Here is a 15,778-nt window from a genome sequence, read left to right as displayed (position 1 = left end):
CTCTCTCTCTCTCTCTCTCTCTCTCTCTCTCTCTCTCTCTCTCACACACACACACACACACACACACACACACCTTTGGAGGCTGGAACAATAGCTCAGCAGATTAGAGCACGTGCTCTTGCAGTTCAGTTCCCAGCATAAACATGGCGGTACATAACTACCCATATCGCTAGTTCTACAGGGTTTGATGCTCTCTCCTGACTCGCTGCTGCACAAGGCACATACATGGTGCACATACAACACACAGGCAAAACACTCATACATATAAAAATAAATAAATCTTTCAATCAAAGTAAAAAATAAAATTACTTTTTGGATTAAATTAGATTGACAGAGCTCTGATGTTCGGGGTCCCAAGGATGTCCTTGAGCTCTTGATCCTTCTGCTTCAGTACCCAAAGAAAGGGAATTGTAGGCATGCGCAACTGTGCCTGGTTTAATCATTATTTAAAAATGTAGTTTGCACTGTACTGCATGTCAAACCCGGAGCCTCACATGCTAGGCTAGTGCTCTGCCACTGGGATGCATCCTCAGTTCTGTCATTACTGTAATCTTTCTCAACATAATTTAAAAATAGCTAGCATTTCTTACTTTTTAATTGATGAACTATTTGTCGTACGTACGTGATTGTCCTCATTAGGTTTCTGTTGCTGTGATAGAACACCATGATGAGAAGATACTTGGGGAGGAAAGGGTTTATTTCATCCTCCAGTTCCACATCACACTCAGTCACTGAAAGACGTGATGCTGAGCTCAAGGCGGGAGCTACAGGCAAGAGCTGATGCAGACGCCATGGAGGAATGCTGCACGCTAGCTTGCTCTTCGTGGCTTTCTTTTTCTTTTTTTTTTCTTTTTCCCTTTTTAAGGATCCAGGGCCACCAGGCCCAGGCAGCATCACCCACAGTTAGCTGGAACCTCCCACATCAATCACCAAACCCTAAGAAGGCACCACAGGCCAGTCTTGTTGGAATGTTTTCTCAATTGAGGTTCCTTCTTCCTAGCAGACTCCAGTTTGTGTCAAACTGACATAAAACTAGCTAGCACAAGGACTTATAATTTAAGCTTTAAAAAGTATACTCATTGGTAGTGGCACACACCGGTAATTCCAGCATTTCAGGGGCTGGGGAATGGGATCCTTCATCAGTGCCAGCTAGGGATCCATAGTGAGATTTGACTTAAAAACAAAGGGAGGGAGAAGAGAAAAAGAAAAAGAGAGGGAGAGAGGGGGAAAGTAGCAACGGAAATAAATGACATTCTATTGTCTGACTCTTGTCACCTCAACCAATACTGTACTCTTAGGAAATGAAAAAAAATGGAAATAGAGATTAAGTATTTTCCTGAGGCCATATAGCTTCTAGCAAGTGCAATGATCATTTTTTTTTCAGGGTTCATAACTTCTAATCCTGTTTCTTCTAACATTCAATAATTCATTCAAAAATGTTGACTAAACACGAACTATGTCCAGGCACTGTTCCTGGGCTGCCAGCAACAGGCAAAATAAACACGACCTTGCTTTCAAAACCTTATATTCTAAGACACAGCCTACATCATTAGGTGCTAAGTGCTATGAAGAAAAACACAAGAAGGTGAAGAGGGGGAAAGAGTGAGCTTATGTTGCTGGCCTCTATACGACGCACGTCATTTTATCAAGCAAACCTAAAGGGAAATGGGCAGAGGGAAGGCCGGTCAAGGTACAGCAAATTCTAATCCTGCAGTCCGGAGCACCCCTGGCTGCCATTCCGCCACTTCTTTATTTTTGGAGGCTATTTCACTAATTATCTTTGTGTGCTAAACAGCCAGTGTAAGCGGTACTGCGTGGCCTTACCCAGTTGAAAACGTAATTCTGACATAGTGAAATATATAACTTTGTCGGGTCGCCATATCCCTCTCCAACCCAAATCCTGGGGTCCACTTCCCTGAGCATCCCAGTTTGAGAGTCTCAAAGCAGAAAAACCCGCGGGAGGTCACGTGTCACGGGGAGGCGGGAGGAGGAAAATTGGGCGGGCACGTCCGCTGCCGGCCCCGCCCCTGCCGCCTCCGGGATTTCCCCCAGGTCCTAACGGAAACGGAACAAGCGCCAGCGGGTTGAGGCCGACAGCGGCTTCCGGAAGGAGTTTTGGACCGCGCGGGCCCCCGTCGGCGCGCCACTTTCTCCCGAGGCGGCTGTGGAGAAGCCCGGCCCCGGGGGCGGCTGTTTTGAGAGCCGCTCGGTGTCAGCATGGGCGACCACGGGCTGGAGCTGGCGTCCATGATCCCCGCCCTGCGGGAGCTGGGCAGGTAGGGCCGCGCGTGGTCGCCAGCCTCGCGACGCCGGGTCTCCTCAGTCGGCGCCGCGGCCTCCCCGCGGGGTTGGCGGGAGCGCGGTCGCGTGCCGGGTGCCCGAGTGGCGGCCGCTCCGCGCGCGCGGGGACTTGCCCGTGCCAGTTTCCGCTTCGCGTGAAGGGTCTCTGCTGTGGTTTTAGCACACGCCTTGGCTTCTGGGGACCCTTCCTCGGGTCTGTTCCCTCTGATCGCTGCCGGGGGCGTGACGGGCGGCCCCGGCTTCTCAACCGGAGAGAGGCCGTGCTTCGGTCGGGTTTAAAGGCGTGACCCCCTCCGGGTTGACCGGCCCATCATTTTAGTCAGGAATCCAAGGGACTCCCCAAGACCCGCAGAGTAAGGTGCACAGCGCCCCTCAAACTCCGAGGTGGGGTCCATGTGTAAATGCCTCTTTCTGGCCTGACGGAGCGTCGCACCCCTTTAGTCCCAGAACGCGGGAAGCAGAGCGGACCCCGAGGCCACCCGGGTCTAAATAGGGAGACCTTGCCTCAGAAAAAGCAAGGGAGAAACCAAACCTGGTTTCTGTCCACCCCAAGAGTCAGTCCCCCTGATGAAAACCAGGCTCCAGGGTGAAGATGGTGCTCGCCACGCCCCTCGCCGCTGGTAGGCTCCCTCTCCGGAGGCCAGAGCCGCTTCTCGGTTTGCACGGAAAGTCGGTGCTCACCCTAAATCTGTGGGCTATCTGCTGCCGTTTATTTTTGCACCGCAACTGTGTTCATTTCTTCCAAAAACCTAAATTAGAGAATAAATGACCACTTTCGTTCTAACTGCATTATCACCCTGTGATTTTTTTTTTTACTTTGTATAATTGTGGCAAATATACTTTATGGGAGCATTTAGTAATTTCTGTCTAAAAGTATTTGAGTAAAAGTGGTGGTTTGGGGAAACCGATAATACAAATTTAGGTGCTCATTACTGAAATTCTGTCTCAGCAAAGATGGAAGCAATGACCAACTAACTCCCAAGGTTGTCCCCTCTCCTTAACACATGCACCAGGGCATGTGTACCCGAACTCACATGAACATGTACATACATACACCATACATACAGACTTAACAAATAATTAAAAATTTAAGAGTTTAACAGCTGTTACTATATTAAAAACTTATATAGCTCAACAATATAAAAAAAACTCATAATTCGATGAAAAAATGGATAAGAAAATTGAACAGATTTTTCTCCAAAGAGGGTATAAAAATGACTAATAAGCAAGTATAAAAATAAGTATTTGAAATGACGAATAGTAAGGGAGACACGAATCAAAACCTCAAGGAAGTGTTTTGATGTTGGGAGGCCAAGGAAAAGGCTCATTGAGTTTGAGGACAGCTTGAGCTACCAAGGAATTAAAAGGGGCTGTATAATGAGGCCTTGCTCAACCTCCCTCAAAAACTAAACAAGAAGATAGCATTTCATACTATTATAATAACTGTTGTATATATTTTAAAAATTGGTTAAGGTATGGGGAAAGTAGAATGATATAACTTAAATCCCTGTGGAAATGGAATGAAGGTACTACAAAAAAGGAGAATAAATAGCATAATTACCCTATAATCTAGCAAGTGTTTTTAATATATACCCAAGAGAATTTTTTAAATTAATTTATTATATATACTGTATTCGGCACCAGATCTTATTACAGATGGTTGTGAGCCACCATGTGGTTGCTGGGAATTGAACTCAGGACCTTCAGAAGAACAGGCAGTGCTCCTAACCTCCGAGCCATCTCTCCAGCCCCCTACCCAAAAGAATTTAAAGCAGAGATTTGAGCAGTTATTTTACACTGTTCACACAATATCTAAATAGTGGAACCAAATGTTCACCAGCAGATAAGTAGACATAACCCTCCCAAATGTGGCATAAATATAGAGAATATTATTCAGTGTGAAAAGGAAAGAAATTCTAACATGCTACAAGATAGATTTTATACTAAACCAGTGGTTCTCGACCTGTGGGTCATGATCCCTTTGGCAAACTGCTACCTCTAAAAAATATTTACTTTACAATTCATAACAGCAAAATTACAGTTATAAAGTAGCAACGAAAATAATTTTATGTTTGGCAGGCACCACAACATGAAGAACTGTATTAAAGGGTCCTAACTGTATGTGCTAGCCTCCTGCCTCAGCTTCCAATTATAGGTGTGTTCCACCACGCCGCTCCTGGCTCCTGAAATTTTTTTACGTGAATTTTTCGAGGGAGAGTCACACTATAGACCAGGCTGGCCTTGACCTCACTGGAATCTACCTACCTCGAGTCACTAGAGCCCAGCGAAAAGGAACCACCAGTCCCCGTATCCGCCCCCCCCCCTACCCCCCACCGTTTCTTCAAGACAGGGTTTCTCTGAGCCTGTCCTGGAACTCGCTCTGTAGACCAGGCTGGCCTCGAACTCAGAGATCCTCCTGTCTCTGCCTCCCAAGTGCTCCCTGTTCTCTTCTAACAAGCTTTTCTTTGTATTTTAGTGCGACTCCAGAGGAATATAATACCGTTGTACAGAAACCAAGACAAATTCTCTGCCAATTCATTGACCGAATACTTACAGATGTAAATGTTGGTAAGAAGGAATTATTTCTTACACGAACTTCAGGAATTAGGTATTTTTCCATGTAACCTTATACTACCATTTTTTTTCCTCTAGGCAGTTTTAGTTATACAGTTAATATTTGTTAGAGATACTAAATTCTAGCAAGTTATTACTCAGTGTTGCTTGTTACTTAAAACATATGTAATTTAGACCTTAAAGCAAAATTTGTGTTTCCGTTAATAACCATGATTTTCTACTGGCTTCCTAAAGATCTTTGATGTGCTTTAAAACATTTGATCAACTCCAATCATGTGGATTTTTTTTTAATTGACAACTTGGGCCAATAGTAGACATATAGCAAATGCCACAAACAAAACAAAAATAAAACCTGTCATAGCAAAAGGAAGGGAAAGTGGAATTTGGTACCAACACATTGTATGATTTAGATTTATCATAGCCATTTAAACTTTGTTGTTTTCAATCCACAAAGTTATAGGTTGCTGAAAAAATAGACAAGGACTATGAGCATTTAGGAGATGTGGTTTTATATATGCTCCCTCTGTTTTGACCACTTGCCTTTTCCCTCTGCCAACTTCTCATCTAGGAAATTCCTCCCCGTATTTTTCCAGAACTGTTTCCTCTCATCCTGAGTTACCATGTTCACTACTATTTTTAACTTTTTTGATTCCTTCACCAGATTATTGCTTTGGTTTTCGTTTTTATCTTCAGATTTTAGCATGGTGCCTGGCATCTTATAGGCCTGCCATCTTGCAGAATTGATGTATAATAAATTAATGTATATGGCTATTATAAAATTAGGTGGCAGACTGGAAAGATGACTGAGACATTGAGCTGACTGCATAGCATAAGGACCTGCCTTTAAATCCCCAGCACAGCCTTACAAAGCCAGCTGCCGTGGTGCACACCTGCAGTCTCAGAGCATATCTAATGGAGCTTTCTGTTCCAGCCAGTCTAGCTAAATTGGTGAAGTCCAGGTTCAGAGAGAGAACTTGTCTCAAAAATGATTGAGGTAGACACTCAACATTGACCTCTGACCTCCTACACATTCACACACATCCACAAACATTTACAAACACTTATACTACACACATACTAAAAGAATATTAGATAAACTCATATTTCTCTATATCAGTTTAGCATGAATACTCTGCTGGACAAAAGTTTTGATTACCAAAGATTAGTTTCCTAACAAAAGCTCTATTTAGTTTGTCATGACTTTTCTTTTGTCTCTTAGTTGCTCTCGAACTTGTAAAGAAGACTGATGCTCAGCCGACCTCTGTGATGTTACTTGATTTCATCCAGCACATCATGAAGTCTTCTCCACTTATGTTTGTAAATGTGAATGGAAGCCAGGGACAAAATGAAGCCAAAGACAGTTGCATTGGCAAGTGATGTTATTTTATAGAAATTGTCAGTTTTATGAGATCTCTTTTCTGCTTTTCTGAATATTGTTCATACAGGATCACATACTTCTAAAAGTCATATTTCTAATATATTGAGGGGAAATGTGGTAGCAGTTTTTTGTTTGTTTTGTTTTTAAGTTAGGATCACTATGTAACTGGCTGGTCTAGAATTCACTTTGTAGACCAGTCTGGCCTGGAACTCAGAGATCTGCCTGCTTCCTGAGTGATGGGATTAAAGACATGTACCACCACTTTTCAGCTTTTAGCTATTTATTTATTTATTTATTTATTTATTTATTTATTTATTTATTTATTTATTTTTTAGGGTTTGCTAGAACATGCTCTCTAGTTACTACAAAGCCTGTTTAGACATCCTATTCAAAAACACTTATTTATGCTGGGTATGGTGGTGCATGCCTTTAATCCCAGTGCTCAGGAGGCAGAGGCAGACAGATTTCTTGAGTTCAAGGTCAGCCTGGTTATGGCGTGAGTTCCAGGACAGACAGGGCTACACAGAGAAACCCTGTCTTAAAAAACCAAACCAAAACAATAGCAACAAAAACTTACTATATTGCCTTTTAAGAAAAATTTTCTTTTTGTATGTTGAAGCTTTTTTTTCTAGGCTTTTACCTTATTGCTACTACCCCATTGATCATTTTTTTTTCCTAGTTCCCTCAAAGGGATGCAAAGTAAACTTTTTCTGTGTAATGAAATATTTTAGAATTTGTTGGTAGTATTACAAGTATCTGCTTTGGAAATATAGCCTTCAAAATGTATTTTTTTTTGACTCCTCTTGGCCACCTGGGACTGCCTTGGTTGCTGCTGCTTTATATGTTCTTATTATTGAGGTCCTGTATTTTTTCTGTCATAAGTTCTTAATTTATGCTGTAATCATGTCAGTTTTAGCTATATTTTCTAAGTATGGACTATAACCCATGAGTGGGTTATGAAATAACTTTAGAGTTAGTAATATTTAAAACAAGATGAACTGGGCATAGTGGCACATGCCTTTGATCTCAGCACTTGGGAGGCAGAGGCAGGCAGATTTCTGAGTTCAAGGCCAGCCTGGTCTGCACAGTGAGTTCTAGGACATCAGGGCTATGTAGAGAGACTGTTTCAAACAAACAGGTAAATCTGTAGACAGACTCTGTCTCAAGTAAGTAAATGACATGTACATATGAATAGGAGTTGAATCTAGCACCTTACATGGAGTAGATAAGTAATCTATTACTGAACCACACCTACAACTCCACAATCAGTAACTTTTCATTGAAGGAAGCTGGGTGTTGTGGCTTATACATTAATTCCTGGCACTTGAGAGGTGAGAGCAGAAGGATCATCAGAAGTTTTAGGTCATCCTTGGCAACATAGCAAGTTCAGGGCTGTATGGGCTACATTACATGAATGAGACCTTGTCTCAAAAAAGAAAAATAGGATTTTTGTTGATGCAGTAGTAGTAGCTATTTGTTGGATATTTATTATGCTTTGGGAACTATGCTATTTTACATAAGTTACATTACTTGATCCTCACAATAACCAATAGCATAATGCATCTTCAGAGAGGTGGCGTTGATATAACTAGTAAATGGTAAACTAGAACCTTTTTTTGTGTAGGTCAAAAATTGATATTCTGAGGTACTACAGCATTTGTACTTTGTGGGAAACCTAGACTGTCCTCTTAGTGAGCTTTATACTTTAAAAAATCAATCATAATGCATTTAGCGAATTCACACTTAATGGTATACTTGCTTATTTAATATATTTTCTGTTTGTTTCAAAGAATTCAGTCATTGGATCATTACAAGACTTTTACGGATTGCAGCAACTCCATCCTGCCACATGTTACACAAGAAAATATGTGAAGTTATCTGCTCATTATTATTTCTTTTTAAAAGCAAGAATCCTGCTATTTTTGGCGTACTTACAAGGGAATTACTCTATCTTTTTGAAGACTTAATTTATCTCCACAAGAGAAATGCAGTGGGTACTGTTATGGAATGGCCAGTGGTTGTTAGTCGATTTTTAAGCCGATTGGATGAATACCTGGGATGTTTGCAGCCAGCTCCTTTGCAGTTCATGAACATGCAAAATGTAGAATTTATTGAAGTCACTTTATTAATGGTTCTTATTCATATTGTTCCAACTGTGTTTTTTAGAAGACAAGAATTGTTACTGTGGCAGATAGGCTGTGCTCTGCTAGAACATGGTAGTCCCAAAATCAGATCTTTAGCAATTAGCCTTTTAACTGAGCTCTTTGAGCTTGGAGGATTGCCAGCACAGCCAGCAAGCACTTTTTTCAGCTTATTTTTGGAATTACTACAACAGCTTGTGGGAATGGATGCAGACCAATTGAAACTGTATGAAGAGCCGTTGTCAAAGCTGGTAAAGACACTATTTCCCTTTGAAGCAGAGGCTTATAGAAATATTGAACCTGTCTACTTAAATGTGCTGCTGGAAAAACTCTGTGTCATGTTCGAAGATCGTGTGCTTATGCGGCTCAAGTCTGATTTGCTGAAAGCAAGTTTGTGTCATTTACTGCAGTATTTTCTTAAATTTGTGCCAGCTGGATATGAATCGGCTTTACAGGTCAGGAAGATATATGTGACAAATATTTGTAGAGCTCTTGTAGATGTTCTTGGAGTTCAGACACATATTGGGGTAAGTAATTATTAAGACTACACATTACATGTTTTGTTCATTTAAGCGTATAGGCTCTATTAACAAGAAAAGAGAATATCTCACACAATGATGCATGTCAAGGGCATGATGATTTTCATCGTTTGGTTTCATTCCCTGTCGTAGACTTTTTACTTCCATTTCAGAAAAATTTCATTATGTTAGTGAACTGCCAATGGAATAGATTGTTTTAAAGTAGAATTTATAAAATATTTGTTTATAGCAGCATTAATTGATTTAATCATTGATATTTTTATCTGTGAATGATTTCACTTTAGAATGAGTAGTGATAACCTGTTTGGACTGTGGGAAAAGACAGGCAATAAAATATTCAGATATGTAGTAACTTGATTCAGTATTTTATACATTGCACATTTCATTTAAACTTAGTTTAGTCTATAAGTTTTGCTAGATTTGTAGTATGAAAAAGTTAGTGATTCCCTTATAAAAATTTCTGTATAGCATTTTGAGAAAGTTTATAGTATATATGTGTTGTAGACCTTTTTAAAGCTATAGAACCATTCTTAATTGATAGAATGCAAAATAATATGGATTAATGTGGATATTTGATTTGCCTTATAAGATTCAGAAATAGTTTATCTTCCTAGAAAACATGTAGCTAATACCTAATGCATTTTTCTGTTTATAAATAATGTAAACATGTCTCCTAAGAGATAGTATTTGAATTTTTTTTTTTGTTTTCTCAGTATTTGTTGGGACCATTTTATGCAGCCTTGAAAATGGAAAGTATAGAAATTATCGAGGGAATTCAGTGCCAAACCCAACAGGAAAATCTCAGCGATAATAATGATGAGGTGTCACCAAAGAGACGTAGACTCAGCTCTTCTCTCAACTCTTCCAAAAGGTTATCCAGACAGTTTGAAGAGTATGACCTCATTCTGTTTTATTTTAGACAGTTCATAAATTTTATTTACCTTAAAAAAATGTTAAGTGTTCTGGTTTAGAAACATCTTTCTAAACATAGGCAATGAGAATAATTAAAATATTTTGCTAGTCACTGTGATTTATTCTATATGTTCATAGTTTCTTTGAATGTTTTTGCATGCCTGTATTTGAAAAGTGTCAGCCTGTGTTTCTGTTGTATTTTAAATCTTAACAAATACACTATTTTTTATATTTAGCCAAAGAATTGCTATAGTTCAGCCAAATTGAACATGGTTTTAAATCTATCCTAATGTAGATAAAAGTTGATAATACATTGCAATTTTTGTTTTATTATTATAATTACTGGTGTGTGTGTGTGTGTTTGTGTGTGTCTTGTCTACATGTAAGTATATACCACAATTACTGTGTAAAGGTCAGTGGGTTCTCTTCTACATTATATGGCTCAGATCAAACTCAGATTCTTAGGCTTGGTAGCAAGTGCCTTTATCTGCTGAGCCATCTTGCTGGCTCTTTTGTTTTGAAAAGAGTTGTTTACTTATTAATTTTGTGCTGGAATGTAAGCCTATGTATACTAAGTAAGCATTGCATTCCTGAGCTGTATATTTTGTTTGATTGAAATACGTTTGTATTATATATTAATACCTTTTACTGTAATTATGATTGCTTGTAGAATTACTCATGTGGATATGGACAAAAAGAGCATATTATGGAATGTACTGAGACAGAAAGCTGAATCCCTTCAGATTTCTCTTGAATGTGGTACTCTAAAGAATTCTGTTGCTGAGAAGTTAGAAGGAATCACTGTTGTATTACAGCTGACTGCTCTCTGCACTGTTCACTGTTCTCATCAAGACATGGATGGGTAAAAAAAAGAAATGTTAAAAGATTTCTTTTTAAGTATTTTATTATGTGTGTGTGGGTGCATGCATACCATGGAATGCATGTGGAGATCAGGGGACCAACTTTGTGGAGTCAGTCTCCTGCTTTTACATAGGTTCCGGGGATGAAAGTCAGGTCATCAGGCTTTTAGGACAAGTGCTTTACCCACTGAATCAGCTTACTGGCCCACCAATGTTTTAATTTTCTGTGTGGGCTTCCTTTAATGAATTTGTATTTACCATTTTAAGAAACTTCATTACTTACTTGATCTTTGTGACCTTATGACACAACCTGGTAGTGAAGTAGTTAAGAAATTTTCTACTGAGTATCTGCTAAAGGAGGTAATATGCTAAAAGTTGCTTCCATCTTAATCTTTATGTCAATCTTAGAGGTAACTGCTGTTATACCTATTTTACCGAATAGAAGTTAAAGTGCAGAAAAATTAGATTTTTTTTCTTAAGCCTAAATAACATCCCAATAATATGAAGGTAGCAGAACATATTTACATACAATCCAGAAATTCATGTTCATTTGACTATATTTCTTGAAATAGAGTAGGAATTTAGAATGCAGAAGAGGCAGACTTTCTATTTGTGTCCTTATGTAAATTTTCTATCAAAAGAAACAGGTATGACCTTTAGAAGACTTACTTTTACTGACCTTAGAACAGCTTGTGATCGATCATTCTGTGCTGATTCATAACTAACCAATACAGAGCTATAAAAGAGGAGATTTTAGGAAAAAAATAAATTAATTCAGATACCACTAAACTTAGAATTTGAGATGAATTGAAGGAATAGATTAGATTCTTCTCCTTTTCTAAAGAGCATTTGCCCTATCAGTTGCTGACTACACAGGCATGTCTTCTGTCATTATTTTAGCCTGGTAATGCCAACATTCAAAGATCCTAGATCAGTCCCCACATCACGAGTGATTTAAGAGATTAAGACAGGAGGATTGTCACCAGGCTGGCCTAGGCTACAAAATTAAACTCAGTGTGTGTGTATGTCTCCTTCACATCACACACATATTACAAACAACAGAAAAAAAACAGTGACTTACACCAACATTAAGAGGATACACTTAGCCGGGCGATGGTGGCGCACACCTTTAATCCCAGCACTCAGGAGGCAGAGGCAGGCGGATCTCTGGGAGTTTGAGACCAGCCTGGTCTACAAGAGCTAGTTCCAGGACAGCTACAGAGAAACCCTGTCTCGAAAAACTTTAAAAAAAAAAAAAAAAGAGGATACACTTAAGGCCAGGAGATGGTGGCACATGCCTTTAATCCCAGCACTCAGGAGGCAGAGTCAGGCAAATCTCTATGAGTTCGAGGCCAGCCTGGTCTACTGAGTGAGTTCCAAGACAGTCAGGGCTACACAGAGAAATCCTGTCTTGAAAAAAAAATGAGAGAGAGAAAGAATACACTTAAACAAAAGGTTGGTTTGCATACTGACTTTAAATTGACTTAAGGTTATAGGTTCTGTATTTAATTTTGGCTTTATTAAAATATAATAAATGTTAAAATAAAATATTAAAATATAAAAATATTGGACTCTAACAGAATTCTTAATTCTAATATCTTTTTAAAAAATATACTCATTGCAGCCATAATTTGAAGGACTGTCAACACAACAATAAGAAGAAACCTCCAATAGTAATAACTTGGATGTCTTTGGATTTTTATACAAAAGTGCTTAAGAGCTGTAGGAGTTTGTTAGGCTCTGTTCAGAAACTTGAACTGGAATCGGTCATTGATAACGTGGTAAAAATTTATGATGCTTTGATGTATATGCAAGGTGAGTACAAATAATTGAGACATTAATCTTAGTCGTTGTAGAAGAAGGCTTTCTGTTTCTAAAGTTTAAATGAAGAAGTGTGCAATATTCAGAATATTATCAAAATTTCTGTTAATTAAGCTTTCTGAGTTCCACATTTATTTGTGTAATATTTTGATTAATTTTGTGAGTAGATATTGATTTGAAATGTTTAAATGTTTTGGTTTGAAAATCTGAAGAATACAATGATCTATTTAGACAGTGCATAGATGTATATGTTTTTAAATAACATCTGATTTTATTGATCTCACAGACTTCAGCATGGGACTAGAAGTACAGCTCAGTGTTAGAGTATTTGTTTAACATGTGCAAGGCCTGAGTTTGCCACAGACCATCCCCAGTTAAAACAGAAGATTGTTTATGGCCCTTCGTTTTAAGAATCCTTGTTTAGGGGCTGGAGAGATGGCTCAGTGGTTAAGAGCATTGCCTGCTCTTCCAAAGGACCTGAGTTCAATTCCCAGCACCCACATGGTGGCTCACAACCATCTGTAATGAGGTCTAGCGCCCTCTTCTGGCCTTCAGGCATACACACAGACAGAATATTGTATACATAATAAATAAATAAATATTAAAAAAAAAAGAAATAAGAATTAAAAAAAAGAATCCTTGTTTATTGAATGTTGATTATAATTCCACTTGATGTTTTGGGTGTCTACAGTCTTGAAAATAAATATGATGAAGGAATTGGTATAATTTATGTCCTTTGTCTATCTCTGTAGTTAAAAGTTCTTTTGAGGACCCTATTCTAGAAGAGTTATGTGGAATGCTTTCACTTCCGTGGATTTGTTCCCATTCTGATGATAACTCTCTAAAGTTGACCACATTTGCTACTAATCTTCTGCCATTAAGCCAGAGGGTTTGTGATAGTTACTGTAAGTAATCACAAAATTGTCTGATGTATGTAGCTTATGTTGTGCATAATTGATCTCTGTGTAGAATTTATAACACTTTATCACTTATTTTTCAATAATTAAAAGAATACTTCAAAGAGCACAGAAAGGAGTTTGGCATATAAACAGAAGGGATGCTTGCCCTATGCCTATGTCCTTTCTAGCTGTACAGAATTGGAAATGTATACTTGAAGCATGATTAATAAAAACTCAAAGAGAAAAATTGGGATTCAACCTGAAGATCCGAAAAGCAAAACAGCCATCCACTGGCTCTTACCTCGACTTCAGTGCGAAATGGCGGTCCTGACTCCAGGAATCTCAGAATGAGACTGTGACTGCAAACTGTCTTTTCCCGTTCATAGTCCTTTCTAGGGTTGAGATTAAAGGCATGCACTGCCTGGTTTCTATGGCAACTAGTGTGGCTACTGGGATTAAAGGTGTGTGTTTACCACTGCCTAGTCTGTAAGGCTGACCATTGGGGCTGTTTTACTCTCTGATCTTCAGGCAAGCTTTATTTATTAAAATACAAATGAAGCGTCACTACATATACTTAAGTATCTTTATCTTGAGCTGGGTTTGATGACTCATACCTGCCATCTCAGCACTGAAGAGACTGAGACAGGAAGATTGCCATGAGTTCTAGGCCAGCCTGAGCTACCGAGTAAGTCTTCAAAACAAATGAAAAATGACAAAAATCTTCATTTAAGAAATCTATGAGATATTTTAGGACGATACATAAAAAGTAGAGAATAGTATTCTAAACATACCAATTTCCTACTTCAGTAAATAAGATGTTAGTGCTGGGAATGTACCTATTCAGTAGATAGAGCTCTAACCTAGCAGACTAGAGGCCCCAGGTTTCATCCTCAGTGCCACTGAAAATGGAATGGTGCAGCCTTTAGGCTTGTAATATCTCAGAACAAAAAAACAAAAAAGACAAAATGTTAAGGATTTAGAGAGAATTCTTTGAGGTGAATACAGTGGTGCATGCCTGCAGTTCCAGCACTGAGCATGATATCCTAAGTTTGGTCCCTGAGACCTGTATTGTGGAAGGAAAGAAGTAACGCCCACAGGTTGTCCTCTGACTTCCTCACAAGAGTTTTGGCACCACCCCCAATAAGTAAAAGCTTTTTAAAGAAATCTTGTTTAATAAAGTGTATTCTTTTTAGCTCCACAGGCACAGTCACAATGTGTGTTTCTTCTGACTCTGTTTCCAAGAAAAATATTCCTTGAATGGAGAACAGCAGTTTATAATTGGGCCCTGATGAGCTCCCATGAAGTAATCCGAGCTAGTTGTGTTAAAGGATTTTTTATCTTATTGCAGCAGCAGAATTCTTGTAACCAAATTCCCAAGATGCTTATGTATGTATTAAGACTTTAATTTGAATATGTGACTTGATTATATAACCTGTTAATCTGAATGTCTCTCTCACTTATTATTGCAGAGTAAATAAAGCAAATACTGCTTTTAGCTTGAAAATTATATTTTTCCCTTCGAAGTTTTATCTTTTCTTTCCCTTTTCTCAAATTAAGGAAATCTAATCCAAAATATTTACTAGGAAGATTTAGTACTTTTTCTTTTTCTTTTTTTTATTTTTCCCAGAGATAGAGTCAAAGATGATTCTGACATTGTCAAAAAGGAATTTGCTTCTGTCCTTGGTCAGCTTGTCTGTAGTCTTGATGGCATGTTTTGTCTGACGAGTTCCTCAGTAGAGCCTTTCTTTGAACATGTGGACCTGTTCTGTAAGAACTTGAAAGCCACTCCTCAACATGAATGTTCTTCTTCTCAAGTACGAGCTTCTGTCTGCAAGCCATTCCTTTTCTTGCTGGAAGAAAAAACACCTAGTCCAGTAAAACTCGGTGAGCGGTCAATTAGGGTTAAACACTTTTTCAGTGACATTGGGTATGAACTTGCTGGAGTGTTGAGATTGCCACACACACTTGGAAGATCCATGTGTTTAGTAGTAAGTTGCGGTTAATTCACAAGCTTTCATATAGTTGGTAAGTGTTTATAGGAACACCCTAAGTTCTGTAAAATTGATAAATCTAAGAGCCCTCTTAGTTGAAAGATTTTTTTAAGTTAAAGTTTAAGTCTATGACAATGATCTACAAGACCTAAAAATGATCATTTGATAACTTAGATTCTAGAATTTATTTGAAATTTGTCATTTATTACCTTCATTGAGTATAAAATAATGTAAATTGGTAAATTTTCTAGCTGTAGTGGCACATAACTTTTTAATCCCAGCACTTGGAAGACAGAGGTAGGTGGATCTCTGTGAGTTCAGGTCCAACCTGGTCTACAAAGTGAGTTCCAGGCTAGCCAGGT

At 38.7% G+C, this 15,778-nt stretch overlaps 1 protein-coding gene across 2 annotated transcripts in view; it reads left to right on the top strand.

Annotated features, from left to right (window-relative positions):
• Positions 1-2,134: 2,134 nt before the first annotated feature.
• Atr (ATR serine/threonine kinase) overlaps positions 2,135-15,778 on the top strand; it is a 105,814-nt gene continuing 92,170 nt past the window's right edge. Inside the window, exons 1-10 of one of the 2 annotated variants that reach the window (XM_050157271.1) lie at positions 2,135-2,276; positions 4,778-4,869; positions 6,095-6,244; positions 8,044-8,921; positions 9,647-9,804; positions 10,516-10,707; positions 12,330-12,520; positions 13,279-13,431; positions 14,619-14,811; positions 15,053-15,309. In XM_050157271.1, the coding sequence (XP_050013228.1) occupies positions 2,218-2,276; positions 4,778-4,869; positions 6,095-6,244; positions 8,044-8,921; positions 9,647-9,804; positions 10,516-10,707; positions 12,330-12,520; positions 13,279-13,431; positions 14,619-14,811; positions 15,053-15,309 (2,323 nt within the window). In that variant the 5' untranslated portion in view covers positions 2,135-2,217. Of the gene's footprint in view, positions 2,277-4,777; positions 4,870-6,094; positions 6,245-8,043; positions 8,922-9,646; positions 9,826-10,515; positions 10,708-12,329; positions 12,521-13,278; positions 13,432-14,618; positions 14,812-15,052; positions 15,310-15,778 lie in introns of both variants that reach the window. The other variant, XM_050157270.1, reaches the window with a different exon arrangement.

The sequence above is a fragment of the Alexandromys fortis genome, unplaced genomic scaffold (genome assembly GCF_014885135.2).
Source record: "Alexandromys fortis isolate MF-2015 unplaced genomic scaffold, M_Fortis_MF-2015_v1.1 scaffold_85, whole genome shotgun sequence".
In the NCBI taxonomy this organism is placed as follows: domain Eukaryota; kingdom Metazoa; phylum Chordata; class Mammalia; order Rodentia; family Cricetidae; genus Alexandromys; species Alexandromys fortis.
The sequence above is the reverse complement of the archived record's forward strand: the minus strand, read 5'-3'. Positions and strand labels throughout refer to the sequence as shown.